We start from the raw sequence: 22893 nt of genomic DNA, 5'->3' as shown, positions 1-22893 counted from the left end.
AAGTCACCTGCGTGAAAAGTAAGAAAAGTAAAGTAATAATTATGTCTACTTTGTATTTCCTGATAAAGACATATTCGTTGCAGAAGACTTTATGAACCAGACTGGCAATTATAATAAGATGAGCTCCTGGGACAGGGGGAGTTATTGCCACGGGTGAGGTAAGGGATAATCTGAGCAGTGGTAGGGGTGAGTGTGCAATGATTAGGGAGTTGATTAGGAAGTAAAGTTTTAACCTTTGTTGTTTTTGATGAACTTGTATTCAAACTCTACCTATCACGTTGACCTCCAGGATTAAGGTTGCAAGACAGAAGAGGTTTACATTTGCATTGTACACATTGAACTCCAAGAAGATCACTTTGGTGTAACTGTCCAGCCAGTTGTACTTCTTTAGCTGCGTAAGGACTCTGTGGAAACAGGGTGAGGTGGTGTCAGTACTATCCGCCGCTGCTTATGTTAAAGGCTCTCGTGCTTGTAGGAGATATCTTTCCATCTACGTAACTAGTCTTTCCTCGAACCAGTTTGTGGTCCTCTACACACCTGGAAGCTGAGCTTCTGTTCATCCCTAGTTCCACCACGTATCCGTCTCCTGAGTATGTGCCCAACTGTGCCCAGATGGGGTATCCTCCTAATTCCGTTTCTGTGTGGTACACCCACCAACTTTCCTGATTGCCAACGCCGCTGAGAGGCACCCAGCCTGCTCCATAACTGTCAGTGTCCTCTGAATCGTACAGGGCCTGGTTGCTGGCGCTGTTCAGGACTCTTCGTAGCTGACGGATCCGTGCAGAACCCACCAAGAAGGAGTTACCGTCCGTGATGAATCCTAACCAGATTAAACAAGTAAGATTGCTCATTAATCACTTACGTGACTGTCTGCAGATAAATATACAAACAACAAGCGGTAGCTCCACAAAGTACAGAAATGTGGACACATTTGACTGTTAATTAAATCCAGCAAGAGAGAGAGAGAGCACTCGTATGCTTCTTCCTGGACACTATCTCAATGCTCCAGATATAAGGACACTACCGAGTTCATAACGTGTACTTACCCGGGTAGTTACCGTAGAGGTTTGGTAACAGCGTGCGCCATGACCAGCTGTAAAAGTCCTGAATGCTTCTAACGTTGCTGAACGTGTCTGAGAAGCTGCTTTGCATGGCCTTGTTTAGGATGTACTCATTAGGACTCCTCTCAGCATAAGCCGCAATCATTGTGGCAACCAGGAACGCAATATGAACTAAGGGGACAAAAAGAATGCTTAATGAGGAAAATAAAACAATGAAAGAAAATAGTGTTAAGATAGCACAATTACCAAAAGAGGGAAAACAAATGCATTCATAGTAAGGACGTAGTGATGTCACCCTTTACATATTTCAGGTTAGTAGCAAGAAACATGATAATAGCCAGGTATCCAGGAGGCCTGTGATGATCAGACCCATTCTTTTAAATTAATATATTTGATATCAGAATGTATAAGGTGACTAAGTCCTCGTACCTATTATGTCGTGGATTAGTGTATAGAGTTTCCGCTCCATTATTTTCTGCTCCTTGAGGCTGACAATATCTTTATTGGCAGGTGCTTGGTACACAGGATTATTTTGGTCCCTCCAGCCAGAGAGCTCCCAGTCAGGACGACTTGCTGCAAAAATATGTAAATTTGGTATTCAATTCGGGGAGAAATATACAGTATGTATATGGCCTTATGGTATAGTTTTGTTTGTAGTCTTGTACTAGGTTAAGATCATGGGTTGGTTCTGAAATGTTATCTTCATGTGAAAATGTGAGTGCCATATAGAGATCAGCAATGGTGGACTTGTGTCTCAAATTGGTCAAACTAACCAAGCAAAGAGAGAATTCCGTGGAGTTGCTGCTCTTCACTGGTGTCCTCAATGTTACTCTTCCTCAGCACTCGGAATAGGATGACCATTTGTGCCAAAGCCTTTGGGACAAAGACAATGTAGCAGTCACTAAATGATGAGGTGCAAGGCTGGGTAAACTTTGCGACACCGCAAAGTTTACACTTACAGTGAGTATTTCCATAATCAAGTGCATAATAAACATTAAAAGTTTTCTAATAATGAAAAGATACCTTTATAGGTGGGAGCACAAAGAGGCTTTGAAAGAAAGACAGCAGCATGGAAATAAGCCAACTGGTTGCCTTCTCTTTGGTCATGTCTAGGCTGATAAGGACCATGTAGTAGGCAGAGAAGGCACTGATTGCAAACAGGAACACCCAGCACATGTATGTGAAAGCCTTGGGCATGTGACTGCACCGGGTCCTCTGTGTTGTGGTCACTGGAAAACTGGTGGTGAGGCTAAACATGACGACAGGTTATCGTTAATACAGAGACAGAATTCAATGATACAGAAAGCTGGTGCTGACTGCCCCAGCAACTGTTCTCATGCCCATTTCTTTTACAAAAGTACTGTATATATATATCATGCAAGGACCCCAGGCAGAGAGACATATGCACACTTCTGTGCTACCACCCTTAATTCTGCATGTGACGATACAATCAAGAGTTCATAACGTGCCCCAGTAATAAAGATTTTGCGGGGTATCTGATCCGTTTGATTGAAAAATACCTGCTGGGGAGAGTTGCCCCTGTCACATTTTCATTTTGGAGACGTTCTCTTAGGTCATATAAAACATTAGCGGCTTGAATGTAGTCAGCTGGCTTAGGGACGTAGGATAAATCCACAGACGATACCTCAATCATGAGGTTTTCCAGTACTTTGTACAGGTAGTAAAGGAAGATACACTGTTGAGGACTCCTCACTGCAACAAAACAAGATTATTACCCAGGGATATATTTGTTCCATCAAAACTTTGTAACATTTTTCTGTTTATTAAACACATACATTTCTTTTATAGAACCAGTTTTGATATATCAAACACAATTCCCTTTAACCCTACAGTTTTTCAATTATTTTTAGGTTGTGAAGTTACTTTCTCACCAATGATACGTGTAGAATTCTCTTGAGTGGGTCTGTGGACACAGATGCATGATTGTATTAAGTAAAATAGATAATCTAGATGTTTAAGGGGTAACTGTTTGTTTGAACCCTCTGGATACGTGGGATTCTCCCCCAATACTTGAACGACGTACTTATGAAGAAAGTCAACAATGTTTTTGAAATCCTGCAAAACAGGGGATAAACAAATTCAGAATAGTCTTATTTCTGCATCATTGTTTTCCTTGTGTCTTATACTTTAGTGCCTGAATTAACCAACAGAGCTGCCCTCCTTCTCCTTGCAAATACTGTTGAGAGAGCCGGTTCACTGTTTGTCAGTGACATCGTCATAGGACATCATCTTGTGCACCAAGACGCCTGAGGCTTCATGGAGTTACTTCATACCGCTGGAATTCAAGACTTGGAACCTTCTTTACTACTGGATTGATTATATCCAGAGTTATCCCCCAGATACAATTCCTGTCGAAGCTGAACTCAAAGACATTTGAGGATTATGCTATGTCTTTCTAATGGTTTGATACATTTTCCTTTCTCTCCTTCTGCCCGTCTTACGTTGAGAAGCTGTTCTGTTGATGCCTCTTTGGAGCGAGGCTTTGGTGCAAGAGTCACACGAAGTTTATTTTGGGGAATATTCACTTGCTTTACTTGCACCTGGATGAGCTGAAACATCTGAACAATCAGGAGATTCACTGGTACCAACATCAAGGAAGACTGAAAACTTATCTTAATCTGGGTCAGTGTTATGAAGAACTGTCCTGCAAGAGAGAAAAGACAGCATGAGCAGGATTCAATAATAAATAATCTTAGTGTGTAATCTGAAGGGTTTACAAGCCCTGCCATATAAGTAAACATCACACATAGGTGTAATGTTAGCCCCACTCAAGGTAGGGAATTTTCAGGTGGGGTTAAGTAAATGTCATTGTGATTTTGTATCTACCTGGCTCAGAATCTTCATCTGATTGCAGGTTCCAGAACATGATGTTAATGACAAGACTGCAGAAAAGAAGACTCATACAACAGCAAATCCTCTGCACACGGGTGAAAGGGCTCCAAGGGGAGCGAGTCCAAACAGACAGCCACAGGTGATCTTTCAAAAACTTCTCAACCGAGCCTGATAAGAGCAAATACCTGGAACACAGGGCAAAAGCAAGCGCTGTTCATTTAAGGACGAATACGAATTCATCTGTAATTTTAATGACATACAATTTGACAATGTCCAAGCCGAGGCTGTATAGTCATACCTAAGAGACATGAGGTCACCTTTGGAAGCAGAGGGAAAGATTCGGTCCAGTTGACAATCAGCCAAGTCAGAGGACAACCAGGAGTCACAGAGGAAATACCAAGTCTTTTGGGCAGCTAAATCCGTAACAGAGACACGGTGCACATACCTTTGGAAAGGAGAATTTACCCATCAATGTTATTGCACATTCTCAGATAACCAAAGCACTTTCTCTCCAGCTGATACTGGATTTCTATTGCTGTCAATGGCAGCCTGGCCACATATGCCCCAGTCAACTTACCATGATGGGCTGCTACCAGAGTTACTATGCCACAGTCTCAAGCTGTGCAGTTCCCCCAGAGACCGTGTTTTTAAGAGGAAAACATCTACTGCGCCCCTGGTAAACACTTCCTTCTCAGGATCACTCAGAATATGGGGGTCGCTTTGCCCTTCGGATCCATAGAGCATCATCACAACCTTGCAGAAGATGGTAGGTATTAGTCTAGGTAGTCCATGGATTTTAGTATGTTTGGTATGTTTGCCCCAACAAGTGACAGATTTCACATAATAAAAAACTGACACCGCTTCAGAGTATTTTTAAATGAATTTGTTAGAAGAACATTCAGTTTGTGCTTTTGATTTGGTGAAATTGCTTTGGAAACAGTGGTTTTTTTTAAACGTTAGCGACTATTTTACACATCACAATTTTATTAAACTTAGACTTTTTAGAGATGGGATGTTCAATCTTATAGGACTTGGGACAGAAGAAATACGGCCATCACTTGTATCCGTCACAATATGCACAAATGGCGTACTTCATAGGGCAGGTCTTGTACCTGGGATGTGGTGCCAGCGCCTTTACGATACCCAGTGCAGACTTTAATCACATATCGAAAATGAAATGCAGGGTCATTATCCGTAAGTATAGCCACCCTGACCTAAGGAAGACACCAAGATCACAAGTTCATTAGTACAATTTAAATATAAACTCCCTCCCCATTTAACAGTCCCGAATGCTCAGTGGATGTCTGAACCCACTCTTCAACAACATAGGGGGGTGCATTGAATCTAGAATCTTGTTTACAAGTAAATCCAGACTTAGCTTTTTCTAAGTAGCCTCTAATTCTACAAAATCATCATCTCTGATTTTAGTATCCGGTTCCTCTGCATTTTTTGCTCTTGGTTTCCTTTTACACTGCTCTAATCTTCCTCCAATTGCCCTCCATCGAACAATTTCCCTCTTTTTGGCCACCAAGCTTGTCCTCTCGTTACAAAATATTTATATATATATATTGTTCAGCTTACCTTTTTCACATCCTCCTTGTCCTTCTTCCATGCCCAAACTACAACCAGCAGGTAGAATCCTATCAATGCTCCCAGGAGCGCCAGTCCCACAGGGTTCTTCGTTACATTGGCAAAGAGGCTTAGGGTGTCACTGAGATCCACCACGTGTGGCATAACAAAGAAGGTGCTACCAAAGAACGTCAGATGGTTACACAGACACTGGGTCTCGGTCATGGTACTTTGCGGCCCCACCTGAAAAAGCATGAACACCGATGCCGCGTGACATAAGGCAGACGGAGAAAAGATACACAGGTAAAAATTTTACGTCTCTTACCTGGCAGCCATCTTCACTCCATTCTGACTGGTTATAGTTCCAGTAAACACACTGTGTGGCAAAGACAGAGATGAAGAAAGGCATGACCTCCTGTTCATTCCATATGCTTTGGTTGGAGATGCTGACCGTGATGTAGTATGTGCCAGAGCCATTAAGTTTCTCTGGAGGCAGGACCCAGGTATACCCATCATCTAAAAAGTACAAGAACAAACCTTACTGGGCAGTTCTGGTTAGCTAGCGAATATAAAAAGGTGTCACTTTAATACACAATGTTTTTATACACTGGTTTGTATAATATAGATGCGCAATATACCATAGTGTACATCCACACTTCCATTTTAAACGTTTTATCATTAATTATTATTTTATTGTTTTATATAGTGCCGTCATATTCAGTAGCTCTGCACAATGGGTAGACAGGACATAAGAAATAGTATATAACATAACAATTTGACTTGCAGAACAGGTGGAGGGCTCTACCCCAGCTAGCTTACAATCTAGAGGATAGTATGTATATATATATATATATATATATATATATATATATATATATATATACACATCACATATGTAGACATTTAATTCCGTGAAGCTAATTCAAATAAAGAGTACACTATTTTAAATAATATTTTAATATAACTATAACATATATATATAAACAATAATAATAATAACAACAATTATTATTATTTGTATAATAAATATTTGTCCTGCTGACAAACAACAATAAACAATGTGAATTAGACAGCTGGCACCTCCAGGGTGTGTAACCTCTACTCCCCGGCCGAAAGACCGCCTGCTCGCCTACGATTGGTGAACCGTAGTCTGGAGGTTGTAGTCCATTACTTAGCCCTCTGTGTGGATAGGCTAGGGCTTTAGAACTACAAGCCCCAGAATGCTGCGGGTTGAAAGCTAGTGACGTTGTTTTCATTTTAGCAGCGTTTTACCGCTCTTACGTTTGTTTCGCTGCAAAATGGCAGCAAGCTTGGTAAGTCTGTAGCAAGACACAAGTCAGCGTGAGGTGAATGTTTCACTTTCAGCTGCTTTCAAGTCTTTTTTCTTCAATAGTTTAACATTTCTCCAAACATTTTAAATCAGGCTGTCAATAAGGAATTCGTATATTAAAACATGTGAAGTTTCAATAAAGTATATGCAGCAAATTTTGAGGGGAATGGTTAAGGGGTTGTAACTATGTCCAGCTGGGAATTTGGCAAGTGGTTTTGGCCTTTATTTTATATAAAAAAAAAAAAATTTCTGACTGAAAAAAGTTATATTTTTGTTACACGGTCGTCACATTTTGTATGTTTCTGCTTTTAAATATATAAAAATTCCCAAATGATGTAACCCCCACACGGTGGAACTGGCTCTGGGGCTGGTGGCGCATAAAACCAACAGTTTATATTTTGTTTACACTATTTTAGATACATTTTATCCATGTCAGGTTCTTTATAAATACCAAGCTTGAGGTAAATTCTGAGAATATATCCTGTCATTGTTTATAAAAATAACAAAACCTGCTATTAAACCAAGGGAGTTACGTAATCCAAACAATATCAGATATGTGAGGTTTATCACGCAAAACAAGCCCCAAAGATATAATGTAAATAAACACCTGAGTTTAAGTCTCTAGGGAACCAGTAGCTCTATAAACCACCTCATGGAAGGCAGATTATATATATATATATATATACATATATATATATATACATATATACACGCACACATACAATTGTAGATTTGCCCTGTTATAAATATAATTGTAATACTAAATTCCTCATTTTCATTCTCCTCACGGGTCCTCGTCACAATGTTGCGTCCCTGTGAGCATGATACGTGATGTCACTTTGCAACTTGAACATGTTATTCCATGTAATTTCAGTACCCTGGGTAGTTGGCCACCATTTAGCAGTCTTGGCATTAACAGGGGCTATTTGGTAATGCGGGATGTCAAATTGTGTGACGTCTCAGTTAATACATTGGAATGAAGTTGCGGCTGGGATTACTGGGGATTCAGGAGAAATGCCCAGTGGGCCGATGACACGTTACAATTGTCCCCTTGGACATATGAAGTCGCAGGCAGCATTGAGTTGTAGTGTTAAGGTGATACTGTTTCCAATGATTCTGAGACATAACGCTGAACCCACCTCTCTCCTTTGTCTTACCATTAGGTACTGAGATGTTCTCCATGAAATGACTGCTGTTGGCCTTCTCCAGGAATCCAAGGTAAAGCACAAGCGGAACTGGGATATCTGGTTTCACTGTCACCACTAAAGACTCTTCCTCGGAGGTCACATTTACCGCCACACTCATATTCTGATTTTTTGTGAGATTCACATTGGGATTGTTGCCGCTGGAGCTCTCATTTCTAACCAGTACAATCTACAATACGGCATATTTTGTTAGCACGTATAAGACATTCTTGTTACAGTCGCTGAAAATACAATGCCTACGCTTAAATATTGAATTATTTGTTGCAGAATTGCAGTTATGTAAGAAAGAAACATTTTCTCTAGTTACCTGTAAGGGCGGTATTATATGTACCACCTGATTAACCTGTGTAGACTCATCTTGAAGAATACACAAAATATGGAAAACATATCATGATGGACCAGAGCATGAAACTTAATACTCTGCACCATTTCCACGGCCCTCAGGGTATCTGCATATGTAAAACTATCACCTCTACTATATTCTATGGCTATATGAGCACCCACCTTAATAAATTCTGACAGGTCGTGAATTTCAACGCGTTCTTCATCTGTGCTCAGATTGATGTTAACCACTGGTCCTATAATCTCTTTCTCACTGGCGTAGCAAAATGGGTTTATAGACATGGCAAGCACCTGTCAATGCGGGATAGGATATAGGACAAGGTAGAAGATGCAGTTAGAACTAAAATTTAAATATGGAAGAATTTGTACACATCTGCACAGGCCTACTTGGAGGAGAAAAGGGTGAGGGTTTCCCTATTGTAATGCCACCCAGAAGGTTAATATGAGTAGTGAGCAGTTACTACCATGCTCTGCTTGTATCACTTACGCCTGTTGCTGGTAATAAAGTGATGAATACATAGATTATTTATTTTAGAGAGCCATATATTACAAAATTGGGGAAGCAGACCTTTGTGTTGCTCTTGAAGTTATTTTAGTTCATATAGATATCCACCACAAATAAACATCCTGTGTGTTCTTTGTGGAAGTATAATTTGTGTTTAAGTAGCAATTGGAATTTTGAAGAAAAGAAATCTATTTTTTAATTGGGCGATCAATGTTGTTTGTGTATGTTACAAAGGGTTTGTTTTTATTTACAACCTTGTGGAAATAATGTTACTGCTAATAGGACAGTTATATGTCAATATTTTGTTTTTGTTTCTACTTAGCTTGGCCTTATGCCTATCCCATGCTTGCTTAAATGTCTTTACTGTATTAACATCTACCACTTCTGCTCGAAGGCTATTCCATGCGTCCACTACCCTTTCTGTAAAGCAATATTTCCTGATGTTGCCTTTAAACCTTTTCCCCCTCTAGCTTATGACTGTGTCCCCTTGTTGTGGTAGTATTTCTCCTTTTAAATAAATTCTCTTCCTTTATCGTTTTGATTCCCTTTAAGTATTTAAATGTTTCTATCATATCCCCCCTGTCACGTCTTTCTTCCAGGCTATATAAGTTAAGATCCTTTAACCTTTCCTGGTAAGGTTTATCCTGTAATCCGTAAACCATTTTAGTAGCCCTTCTCTGAACTTTCGCCAACATATCTATATCCTTCTGGAGATACGGTCTCCAGCACTGTACCCAATACTCCAAGTGAGGTCTCACCAGTGATCTGTACAATGGCACGAGCACTTCCCTCTTTCTACTGCTAATACCTCTCGCTATACAACCAAGCACAGGGCCGGACTGGCCCACCGGGATACCGGGAAATTTCCCGGTATGCTGGCAGATCCGTGGGTCCTCCGGCGCCAGGGCAATTGTCCCCCTGGCCAGCCCGAAATCTAATCTAAACGGCCCCTGCGTGCTGATGCGGCCGGCCGGCGCTACTTTAATTCTTTTTTTAAAAAAATTTACTTAATATGGCAAGCCGGACCGCCCCCTCGCACTCACGTTTCACCCCTCACGCTGCTCCCATCACTATGCGGCCATCAGATTGCTGGAAATCTAATCTAAACGGCCGATGCGTGCTGATTCCGCCGGCCGGCGCTACTTTGATACTTTTTTTTATTTATTTTTTTTACTTAATATGGCAAGCCGATCCGGCATATTAAATAAATAAATAAAAAAGTATTAAAGTAGCTCCGGCCGGCGGCATCAGCACGCATCAGCCGTTTAGATAAAATGCTTTTTTTTACCCCCTATATGCCATTCTGCCTCTATAAATGCCTTTTAACCCCCTATATGCCACTCTGTCCCTTGATATGCCTTTTAACCCCCTATATGGCAGAGTGGCATATAGGGGCATAAGGCATTTCTGGAGCCAGAGGGGCATATAGGGGGTTAAAAGGCATATCAGGGGGGCAGATGTGCATAACTGGGGGGGCAGGTTGGCAAATAAAAGGAAATAAATACAAAAACCAAAAATGTCTCAATCATAGGTTTTATTAAATATGAAAAAATGGTTTACATGAATTAATAAAGAAATAAAAGTTTCTTACAAGAATATCGTGAAGAATAATGTGATCAGTGTTTTGTTCCACTGAATAAAATGGAACTTTTTCATCTAAAAATGTTTGCAGTAGCAAATGTTTTGATTCCATTATGTGTAATGTATTTCATTTATTAGGGCCTTTTAACACTTTTGCTTTCTGGCATTTTAATACAAATAATGTGATGAAATGTTTTATAGTTATTTGTACAGCAAATAGTGTGACTCCGGTATGTACAAGGGGTGCGTGTGGGTATAAGAGCTCGACTGTGAGATAAACTATATGGGGCTGCTTTCCAAATGTTTCCAGGGCTGCTTTTCTGTCCCAGTCCAGCCCTGACCAAGCATTCTGCTAGCATTACCTGCTGCTCTACTGCATTGTCTACCTACCTTTAAATCCTCAGAAATAATTACCCCTAAATCCCTTTCGTCGCACGTTGAGGTTAGGACAGTATCAGATATTCTATACTCTGTCCTTGGGCTTTTATGTAGTAAGAGGACTATGTAGCTGACCAGAATTTTAGTGTTAAGTTGTATATTGCAGCTCACCTGAACATTCAGAGGCATGAGGCTGTCATTCGCATTTTGTGGGATAGCTGAAACTGGGAAGGTTACCCGGCACACTGCAGGCTCCTCTGTGGTGAATGATTTTGTATTTAGATCTCTGGCGTTGACCCTGATAACATACCATGAAAACATTTCTTACATTAGTGGGTTAGGTAGTCATATGGCTTCTATTGTCTATACAGGCTCTTAGTGGAATGGCTTGCGAAGGAACTGCTTCTATGGGTGGAAAAGTCAAGAATAATAATTAATTAGTGGTATTATTGACATAGTAACAATTAGTATCTGTTACCTGGCCACTGTCAGGCTGGATACAGAGGAAGAGAAGGAATAACTCTGTAGGCCTCTTTGTGAGATTGTCAAAAGTGTGTATTCAATGTTGTCCACAGATAAAAATGACGAGTCGTGTATACGGTTCACCTGTGACATTGTAAGAATTGCACATAATGTCTCAGTAAGAATGTGAACACTGGCTGTAACATTCATGGTTAGACATCTAATGCATACATAGTAACAGCTATACATTATACCGGTAATTATCCAAGACAGCAAAGAGTTATTTTAACCATTTGTTATAACAAATCTATTGGCGCAATCACGAAATATATAGCCGATCATACTGAACATACTAAATACATTTTTGCATAGAACAAGGTTTATGCTTTCTATTTAAAAAAAATGTAATCCACATATTGTGTGCACACACATCACAACCATCCACAATAGCACATCTGACCTGCTCTGTGGTAAGGTTATAATAGTTCTCCAAGGAGGCTCTCATTGTCCTGTCAAAGGCTTGGAAAAGAGAATTTGCAGAGTCAGAGACATTCTCCATAGAGATATTGCTGGCCAGGTACATGGTGTTGGAGAACTGCTCTGATAAGAGCAGCAGGACATCACTGGCATTGACCTGAAATACATTTACGTCCATAGTTCATTACACACGCTTTAAATGGAGCATTATCTCCTCTCTGTATTTTTACATCGTAAATATACTCCCTAGTATAGTAGGGAGTTATAGATGGCAAAAGAAGTCGCAAAGCAACAGAATTGGCTTATAGCCTGGCAGAATTGCTTTCAGTCTTCTTCATTACATTTTGGTTACTTTTTAATCAAGCCCTCGCTGTTAATCATGGAGTCACCAGTCCGTAGCATGCTAGTTTGGCTCTGGTAGCGCGATTGCATATCAGTATGATAATAATGATGCCCCTTTTGCTTGGCACATTAATGCTGTGGGTTACAGGTGGGTTAAACATTTCATAGGTTACCTGAGCAGACGGCGTGAGGAGATTACTGGATGTCATTAGCTGTGTCAGAATGTCGGATGCCTTTGCCACAAGGGGCACAATCCAAATGTCTTTCATCACATTCTGAAGCTGGTTCACTAGTTCTTCTGTAGTCTGGGGATATCAGTGCATTAATAGCAGAATAGTTTTGCACTTGGTTTGCTGACGTTCATTTTATCGGTCGATAGGCCATTTGTACGGGAAGAAGTATGTTTTTAGGAGCTCGCTACTGTTTATTTTGCTTACCAAAGAAGTCATGATAATTTCACACATCGGTTACAACAGGAGAACTAATAATGAGAAAATAGTGTTTTTATCAACAATTATTGGGAGTTGTTTAAAACAGACAGAGTCCAGAATTTTCAGAAAGATCTCTGATGTAAAGAACTTCCAGTCTGTAAACATATACACAATGCAGGAAGAATCGTCATAAAGGTTCTAAGGACCTCTTTATCATTTTAACAAAACCATGTAGGATGTATCAATATGTTAGGGTTTACTTTACTTGCACACTGGCAGGTGATTGTTGGAAGTGTAAGCTTTGCTTTAATCAGCAAAAGAGATTATAGATGAGGTTATTGGTTTATAACGGCACAGAAAAAGGGATACATTAAGTATAAAAGCATTGAACTGAGATTTCAACATTATTAAATTCAGACATTGAGGTCAGACCTTCATAGCCTTTGCTAGGCTCATGCTGTTCAACTGGGCTGGGTTAATGACTTCCAGATCGGGCGGTGTCACCGTGCCCTGTGGTGGCGTTGCTGGTGGTCTCTTTGTGGTCTTGGCTTTTTTTGATTGAAAGCAATGTCTCTGACACCATGAGCGGATCTGGGGATCAAACCAAGCGAACTTTATTCCAGTCCTTGGCTAAGACACGCATGCTTACATCTACTAACTTTCTATACCTATGCGGATGTTATATATGCTGTCAAAGTTCAATTTCCTTGTCTCATTTGTATGGATTTAATTTATATTCAAGAACTTGTATTTGTGTGTATTGGGCAGGTACATGAATTGCTGTTCCAAAGATGTAATTGAATGGGAAGTATTTAGTAGCAATGATGAGTATTTGGTGGAGGAAAAACATTATTGTGGGTTTGATTTGGGGAAACAATGTATTTTTATTGGTACACGTTTGGAAAAAGGTTGCAATTCGCTAGCCTACTTTGCATGGTTAAGAGTAGGAAGTCCATACAACTAGAAATAGAAACCTTTTGTGTGGAAATTATTCCTGGATCCTTTAGCAATATATAAAAATATATTACGTAAGCATTGGCAAATACCGTACATGTTACAAATGACATGGTGTACTATCGGATAATGGGTACTTGACTTACATCACGTTTTGGTTTCTGAGGTTTGACATGATCTAAAAGACAAAAGAGCAAAAAAAGTGTGTGACATTAAGAGTCACATTTCCAAGGGATCGATGGGGTCCGCCTATGAATCATATACAGCGTTTCCTTCAATAGCATTTCATAGAAGGGGGTTTGAATGACACAAAGCATTCAAAATCCTTGCCTGGCCAGCTATGGAGACGGCAGTTTACCTTCTCTCATTGTTTTGTGTTTCGGTAATAATAGCGTATTCAATGCAGTCAAACAACACACGGTATATTCCATGTTAAGCTCTCACAGGGCAGGCTTTCAGACCGTCAGCCTCCCTATATTATATAAAGATGAAAAGAAATACTATGTCAATAAAAATAATTGTTTGTGTTCACCATATGCTGCCAGGTGTCTGCAAACACTAAGTTGTAAATATTCATTTGGGCCATTATTTGGATTATTTGTTGCTTTAGTTCTTATTTTTATAGCTATCATTTATTTTGCTTCTTTGAATAAGTTATAACATATCATTTTTTTAATGCCAACATATTGGCATTGGATCCCCTCTTATTAAAGTATAAACACAGAGTTACTCTGTGTTGTTAATATATTTTTAGATACCAATAGTATATATACTTGCATTCTGATTACTTATAATGAAGTACCTTTTTATTTTGCTCACATAACATTATGTTATTACATACTAATAAGGCAAATTGCTTTGTCCAATCTTCAATGAGTACAGTAAAACACTGTCTACACAATTTTTATATCATAAAATTAAAATGAAATAGGTTAAACTCTACTGTATATTCAGACTTGATTTTTTTCCCTCTTTCTTTTCTTTCCTAATTATATATATTCTTAGGACCCAAATTCTCAGTAGATGTAAATGTGAATATTCCTATTTTGCATTCTTCTAGATATCTGTAAATTATCTGGACTGAATCCCGCAAGGAGTCCCGAAGTCTCCATGTTATCAGTAAGTGTTTTAACGTATATTTGTAAGACTGCTTTATTGTGATCATGTGTGTTTCTCATGTTATTATTTTGTTGGTTTTCAAAAGAATGAATCTCCATGGTATGTTATTTGTCTTTGCAATGGAAATGTGACAAAGGTGCTGATTTTGTTATTAATACTTGTGCTGCAAACAAACACTGCAAGCGTTATGATGGAAGACTATTGTATTTGGGTTTGTTTTGTTTTTTGTAACAAGATGATACTGTATTAAGTGGGCTTCTGTTCTTGGTCATGCAAGCTGTGCATGGTCGTGGTTGCAAAACCGATGCTGTAACATTGTATAAAATGTGGTGTCTCTTGTTCTCCAGTGTGTTGTTGGGTTGTGTTTTAAATAATGTAGCAGCTGGGTTTTATTCTTGCATGATTCAAAACATAAGTATCTGCATTTCTGAGGGTCTCCTAGCGAGTGATACTGTAGTACTGCTACTACCGAGGGGACGACCGCTGTTGATAGCGCATGCCTACTGCTCTCTTAATATTGAATATCTCCCCATATACTTTAGCCAATTTAACCTTAGCTTACATAGTTTAATGCACAAAGTGGGTGATATTGTAGGTTGAATGCTTATAGCCACTGTTAGTTTGTGATGCATATGATGTGACTAGATAATATAAGACATTCCGGAAAAAGAAGAAGGCTCCTTCTTGTACTTTTTAGTTATTTGTAACCAAGCACTTACTGTGAGCACAGATGAATGCAATCTTATCTTCACACTTCAGAGGGTTTACCCGGCGAAGTTGGGAGTCCTTGAATAATATATGACAGCGTTCCGAGGCATGGGGACCCTTGTTGTATGAATAACCTTAAAAAGAGAGCATAATTTATACTGGGACAGTAAACAAAGCTTAAAGGCCAACATTGATATGACAATACGGCCACATACAGATTTACCTCTTGTGCCGAAAATGCCCACCAATTTTATTTTCCCACTTAGCTACCAACCCAGAGTACATAACCCACTGTTGTTGTGCATTGATACACATGACTGTACATACCAAAAGGTCTAGGGCCAATTGCCCTCATACTGGATGGTTCCAAACACTAATGCATTACTTTCCCTAACAAACACATAAAAGAATTTTTCACATTGTCTCTTTTATCATAGGTGTCATAATAACATGTTCCCATCAAACATCTTATACTGTCACTTTTATCATTTCACTTTTTGTGTTAGTATTGGTAGAGCTATAAAATAGATATCAAAATCTGTATCTCACGTATAAAAGTTTCTGCAGATAATGCTGCTCTGACACCTCCTTTGCATAATGTTAATTTACTATACTAACATTTTACACAATTACAGTTCACTATAACAGTACCCATTTTCATTAACGCTTTTCTTACACACCTTGTATGCACTTTGCTTTCACAAAACATACTTGTACAAATGACATGTTGCTAATAGATGTTGCTAATTCTTGGCATTGTCTATACCAAAACACAGATGAAGTGTCTTCTAGGCACTTCAGTGCCCAGCACTCACCTTGATTATGGTCCTGATTGTGCAACTGACCAGTTAAAGCGGGGGATACCTCTACCCAGTAGCCATCTCCATCCTGCAGTAGGTCCATCAGATTTTTCAGCGTTTCCAGGCTCCAGATCTGAACTAACTTTCCTCCAAACCCCTTGCAATGCTCCTTGGCATCTGGGAAAGCTACCTCTGTTTTGACTAGCTGAACACAAAAAGCTCCCACATCCACATAGTAATCTTTGCATCTGGAGGTATCAGCTTTGCTCAGGACAGTCAAGAATAAAAATACAAGAGTCCACATGGCTTAAAGGAGACAGTAAGCACAAGCTGATAAGATCAGTGAAAGTGATACTAACCTTTCTTAAAAATAATATTTATAGATATATATATATATGTGTGTGTGTAAAACTGTCCTCGTCAAAGCGCTCCACAATTTAGATAATGGGAAGGACACTCCTTGCATGGGCAGGTGTATGTTTGTGAATTGTTCATTGTGCATACGGTGGCTTGTTGCCCTGAAGCCAAATTATTTATACACATGCAAATGCAACAACATAGAGTAACACAAATGATTTTATGGTATATTGGAGGAAAGAAATCATATTTTGTTGTTTAATATGCTGTCATACTTGTAAACGTATAGTGTGACATTAAATAACAAGTGTTATCTCCAAACCCACTTCAGGATTTTTTCAATGGTAAAATGCACACCAGGCATACTATAACTAACTTCGACGTGACAAAACTTTCCTATAGCAAATTGCATTGTACTAGATGAAGATGCTGCTCCATAAGTATTTGGCAGTCAGCTCTTCAGATCAGCTTGAAAACTAATATATGAAGTGAGGCTAATTTCTTGAACAAAAAAAGGGGCATGAATTTAATTGTATGCACTTATGAGTACATTAGAGAATTAGTACCTTAAAAGCAATATATACTTACTTTATTATTACTGCATAAATAATAAGGTCATGGTAACCCCCTAAGGCTGAGGACTCATGAGGTTATGTTTGAGTTTGGGAGAGGGGCACTGGTGAATTCCTGGGGAGACTCCTTACCTGCCTGCCAGTCCCCTCTTATGTCTAAATAACCCTGTGCTCATTGGGGGGCACTCCCATGAGCTAACTGGCTATGGGGGCTCTACAAGCCAGGAAACGCTTGATGCGCCTGACCAGGAGCTGCGAAGATTCCCGGTGACAGTAGAGTACCCAGGGGGGGGGGGGGGGGCTGCTCGATCTCGAAAAATAGCCTATTCCAGAGACTGTGGCAGTGGATGGGACTGCGGTCTCCACTGGCACCAACCCAGCAGAAGAGCTGCCATCAGAGCAGGAGCACCAGGGAACGGATGCATGCGCCATCACCCCTCAGCGGCTGAGTGAGTACCCGGGAGATGGCACAGCCGGCCAGTCTCCCCAGCGGCAGATCCCATTTCAGGGAGCTGAAGAACCTGCCGTCCCTCCCCAGCGGCAGATCCCATTTCAGGGAGCTGAGGATATTGTCCTCCCTCCCCAGCAGCTACAGAGGGCCCCGAAGATGGCACAGACTGCCTATCTCCCCAGCGGCAGTGGGAGCAACCAGGAGATGGCGCAGCCAGCCCATTTTCCCAGCAGCAGCAGGAGTGTACCAGGGAGGGGGTGCAGGCGGCATCACTCCCCAGCAGCTGAGTGAGTACCCGGGAGATGGCACAGCTGGCCAGAGCTTCCCAGCAGCAGCTCACAAGTCCGGAAGCGGAGGAACCTGTCCTTCCTCCTCAGCGGCAGATCCCAATTCAGGGAGCCGAGGATATTGTTCTCCCTCCCCAGCGGCAGGCAGGCTCAACAGATCCCTTAGCACCAGCTGAAGCACTGGCAACAGGACAGAGCGCCGCTAGCCTCTGCCCCACAACGGTTACAGGCATCCAGGGAGGTGCAGCAGCCGGCCCATCACCCCAGCGACAGCCAGAGCACCATGGAGGGGACACAGGCAGCATCACTCCACAGAGGCTGAGTGCACTCTAGGGAGAAGGGGCTGTCGGCACTTTTATCCAGCGGCTGCTATGTTCATCGTGACAGGCAGAGGTTGGCCGGGTGAGCACTCCCCTTGTAGGGGCATCTGGGCTAGGGGACCAGTTGGGACTGGATGGACTGACTAACTTCGAAGTCAACCCGTCTGGGGTCTCATCCTGTGTTAGTCTCTTTGCGAAGGGGAAGAAATGTCAAGGAGGCCTCCGTGCCATGGGCTCCCGGTGGGGACTGAGTGCCAGCCTTCTTCCTACAGACTATGGGCCCTGGTACAGAGTGCCACATTTCCCAAAGTACAAGAGACTCTAAAGACTGTGGAGCTCGAACACAGATTTGGGGCACCTGTATTTTGGGGGTGTTTTACTCTCCATCAGGTCAGGATTTACAGGACTCCATGGCCAGTATGTGTACCTGGATCTGATATCCAGCAGGTGTCAGCCAGAAGTCAGGGAAGTGCCCGTGTTTCCCATCCTCCCCACAGACTACAAAAGCGACCCCCTACTGGGCTGAGTGCAAATACTGAGCCGTGTGCACAGGAGGACCTGATGAAGAACTTTGTGTGGCTTGTTGTGTCTACTGTATGTAAATTACCCCTTGTAATGTTTAAATACTCCTGTGTTTCCAAATAAACCGAGTCCTGTTTTCACCTCAACATAAGTGTTGTCTGATGTTTGGGGTGGGCTGCTATGATATTTTATTGTCCTTTTCAGGAGAATAGCCACGCTGTGTAGCTAAGCTTTGGCTAGCCACAGTGCGAACGCAGCTCCGGTGCAGCGACGTCCCCCTTTCTTGTCTGAAAAAGACAAAGGATCATAGCAGCCCACCCCAAGCATCAGACAACACTCATCTTGAGGTGAAAACAGGACTCAGTTTATTTGGAAACCTAGGGGTATTTAAACAGTACAAGGGGTAATTTACATACAATAGACCAAACTAGTTCTCCATCAAGTCCTCCTTTGCACACGGCTCAGTATTTGCACTCAGTCCACCTCAGCCCAGTAGGGGGTCGCTATTGTAGTCTGTGGGGAGGATGGTAAACAAGGGTGCTTCCTTGACTTCTCGGTCCTGTAAATCCTGACCCGATGTCCGAGCTCCACAGTATTTAGAGTCTCTTGTAATTTTGGGAAATGTGGCACTCTGTACCAGGGCCCATAGTCTGTAGGAAGGAGGCTGGCACTCAGTCCGCTCCAGGAGCCCATGCCACGGAGGCTTCCGTGACATTTCTTCCCCTTGGCAAAGAAACTAATACAGGAGGAGACCCCAGACGGGTTGACTTTGAAGTTAGTCAGTTTATCCAGTCCCAACTGGTCCCCTAGCCCAGATGCCCCTACCAGGGCAGTGTTCACCTGGCCAACCTCTGCCTCTCCTGATTAACATATCAGCCACTGGAGAGAAGTGTCGACCGCCCCTTCTCCCTGGAGTGTATTCAGCCGCTGTGGAGTGATGCCACCTGTATCCCCTCCATGGTGCTCCATATGTTGCTGGGGTGATGGGCCGGCTGTTGTACCTCCCTGGATCCCTGTAGCTGTTGTGGGGCAGAGGCCAGCGACGCTCTGTCCTGTTACCGGCGCTTCAGCTGGTGGTAAGGGATCTGTTGAATCGGCCTGCCGCTGGAAAGAGAGGACAATTTCCTCAGCTCCCTGAATTGGGATCTGCCACTGGAGAGGGAGGACAGGTTCCTCTGCTCCCGGACTTGTGAGCTGCCGCTGGGGAGACTGGCCGGCTACGCCATCTCCCGGGTATTTGCTCAGCCGCTGAGGAGTGATGCCACCTGCATCCCCTCCCTGGTGCTCCTGCTCTGATGCCAACTCTTTTGCTGGGTTGGTGCCAGCGGAGACCCCAGTCCCATCCACTGCCACAGTCTCTGGAATAGGCAGTTTTTCGATATTGAGCAGCCCCTGTGTCCCGCCATACGTTACTTCCTCCTGCCGGGATACCAACAATTAACCCCTTCAGCGCCCGACAGAACTAGCTTTGTAGAGAGAATGGGGGGGGGGGGGCGTCGCTGCACCGGAGCTGCGTTGGTACTGTGGCTAGCCGAAGCTTATCTACACAGTGTGGCTATTGTCATGAAAAGGACAGTAAAGGATCATAGCAGCCCACCCCAATCATCAGACAACACTTATGTTGAGGTGAAAACAGGACTCGGTTTATTTGGAAACACAGGGGTATTTAAACATTACAAGGGGTAATTTACATACAGTAGACACAACAAGCCACATAAAGTTCTCCATCAGGTCCTCCTTTGCACACGTCCCAGTATTTGCACTCAGCGCACCTCAGCCCAGTAGGGGGTCACTACTGTAGTCTGTGGGTAGGATGGTAAACACGGGAGCTTCCCTGACTTCTGGCTGAAACCTGCTGGATATCATATCATATCATACTGGCCATGGAGGTCTCGGTCCTGTAAATCCTGACCCGATGGAGAGTAAAACACCACACATAAAACCCACTGCCAAAATACAGGCTCCCCAAATCTGTGTCCGAGCTCCACATTCTTTAGAGTCTCTTGTACTTTGAGAAACGTGGCACTCTGTACCAGGACCCATGGTCTGTAGGTTGGAGGCTGGCACTCAGTCCCCTCAAGGAGCCCATGGCACGGAGGCCTCCGTGACAAGGTGTTATGCTGTACCGCAGTCAGTGCGTGTCTCTGTATATAGTGATAGGTGTAATGCTGTTCCACCGTCAATGTGTGCCTTGGTATATAGTAATAGGTGTTAGGCTGTACCACCATCAATGCGTGCCTCAATATATAGTGATAGGTGTTATGCTGTACCACAGTCAGTGCATGCCTCAATATATAGTGATAGGTGTTATGCTGTACCACCGTCAGTGCATGCCTCAGTATATAGTGATAGGTGTTATGCTGTACCACCGTCAGTGCATGCCTCAGTATATAGTGATAGGTGTTATGCTGTACCCCCATCAATGTCTGCCTCAGTATATAATAACAGTTACGCTGCACACCCGTCAATGTGTGCCTCAGTATACAATGATAGAAGCTATGCAGTTTTAAAGTGTGTGTGTGGGGGGGGGTGCCACATACAGGATCTGCCACAGGTGCCAAATACTCTAGGTACGTCTCCGCCCGGTGACATTGGAAGTACGTCGCTACGGACAACCTTTGCCCCCCCCCCACGTCGTTCTTTTGAGGTTACATTAAGCTTGTGGTGGGCAACACTTGGTGGTTACAGAGAGGGAGATCTTTTGGGAGCACTGGTTTTATTACCAGTCTTTAGGGCCAGGGTTTACCAGGGTCTATCGCGCCGTCTATTCCTGGCGCTGTCGCTCAGGGTCCTGACATTGGATTGATGCCGCTCCCTCAGGATCACCCCGAAATAGTGACTCTTTCTCAGGTGGGCATTGGTGACCATAGAACTGTATGGAGGTGCCGGGCTATCTGGTGGTTGATGTGATTGAACCCTCTAATCCTATCACGTTTGGTGTATAAATATCTGTTCAGTATTCAATAAACCGAGTTATGTTTTACCTCTACACTAAGTCTCGGCTAGTGCTTGGAGGAATATGAAGGGTTAATCTCTTGAGCTATTGAACATTCACGGCAAGGAGGATTTCGGTGGAGCTACTCAGTCAGGAATAACATTATAGTTTGTATTTCTGCTCTTAACCAAATTAAACTACTAAAAAACGATATATTGTACAATCCTACTTGACAAAATATTTTCATTAATCGTTATATGGGTTACATTAACCCAGATAGTAAAGGAAGTCTCTGATCACTTGCTTAAATAATTTCAATTTATATGGTTATAGAATACGTGCCCTACGTCATTTTATTGGAGGAATAAATCTGGTTGCATGGCAAACAGTATTTTCACCTAAAGCACACTGCTGTTGTAAAATGTACATACATATATATACACACACACACACACACACACACACACACAAATCAAGACGCATGGTTGCATTGACATGTAGTGTTCATATATATATACATACTCTCTAAAACTTGTTACTACAGGAAGAATGATACTTCATGTCCTGCGTCCCACAAAAAGAAGCTGGTCTTTATTAATGTTGAACCGAGGGCTGGGTGTTATGATCAGCTGGAGCAGTTTATGATAGTGTTCAGAATGAGGGAACCAATCACAGTGTTGTTTCATCACACGTCTCATCTGTCAGGAATAGAAAACAATCCAGTTAGTACCTAAAACTTCTGGTGACAGAGAAGTCAAAAACTATACCTAAGAGCAAAGACATAGTTGACGTTAAGCCTTCCACACTATAACTGTCTAGGCAAGACTGACTTTCCCAACCAACTAGTTCTAGATTTGGGTTTATGGAACCAACCAGTTACTAGCAGGTCTCCATCCAGCAAGTCCTCTTCTTCCTCTTCATCCACCTTCTTTAACACCAAAGCAAAGAATACCGCAAAGCCAATCACCTGGGATATGTAAGAGATATTAGGGTTTAATAGCATCGTGTGACAGACTGTGTCGTAGTTGGGGCTTTAGTCATTGTAATTTTGGGTATGCTTTGTGCTGAGCCTTTTGACTTTGTTAGATTGTTTGGAAGGCTTATTTTGAGCATTGTCCTATAACATACTGACCTTGAGAGGCTGCAAAATGAAGATACTCTGGAAAAGTGACAATGCCATGGAGATGATCCATCGGATGGAGCTCTCCCTTCCATATTGGAACCCATACATCATGGTGAAGTAGGTAGACACAGCACTGATAGACAGTAGCAAGGCCCAGCCAATGAAAAGGAACCACCAGGGCAGTCGCCTCTTTTTTGGCGTATGTTGCT

General features: G+C 42.1%; 1 protein-coding gene across 1 annotated transcript; it reads right to left on the bottom strand.

Moving 5' to 3' along the window:
* Nucleotides 1–259: 259 nt before the first annotated feature.
* LOC149299201 (polycystin-1-like protein 3) lies at nt 260–16421 on the bottom strand. Its single transcript, XM_089486658.1, has 18 exons — nt 16133–16421; nt 15329–15451; nt 13637–13668; nt 12279–12410; nt 11747–11920; nt 8523–8651; nt 7953–8187; nt 5809–5999; nt 5496–5726; nt 5027–5128; nt 4492–4667; nt 4213–4359; nt 3909–4099; nt 3524–3726; nt 1835–1934; nt 1047–1232; nt 538–820; nt 260–404 (listed from the first exon to the last, which is right to left on the bottom strand). Exons 1-18 carry the CDS (start codon nt 16419–16421, stop codon nt 260–262), a joined length of 3069 nt encoding a protein of 1022 aa, XP_089342784.1.
* Nucleotides 16422–22893: the final 6472 nt, after the last annotated feature.

Source organism: Sceloporus occidentalis, unplaced genomic scaffold (genome assembly GCF_023333645.1).
Source record: "Sceloporus occidentalis isolate IW3139 unplaced genomic scaffold, rSceOcc1.0.p SCAF_29, whole genome shotgun sequence".
In the NCBI taxonomy this organism is placed as follows: domain Eukaryota; kingdom Metazoa; phylum Chordata; class Lepidosauria; order Squamata; family Phrynosomatidae; genus Sceloporus; species Sceloporus occidentalis.
Note: the sequence above shows the minus strand (reverse complement) of the source record. Positions and strands in the feature narration are given on the sequence as shown.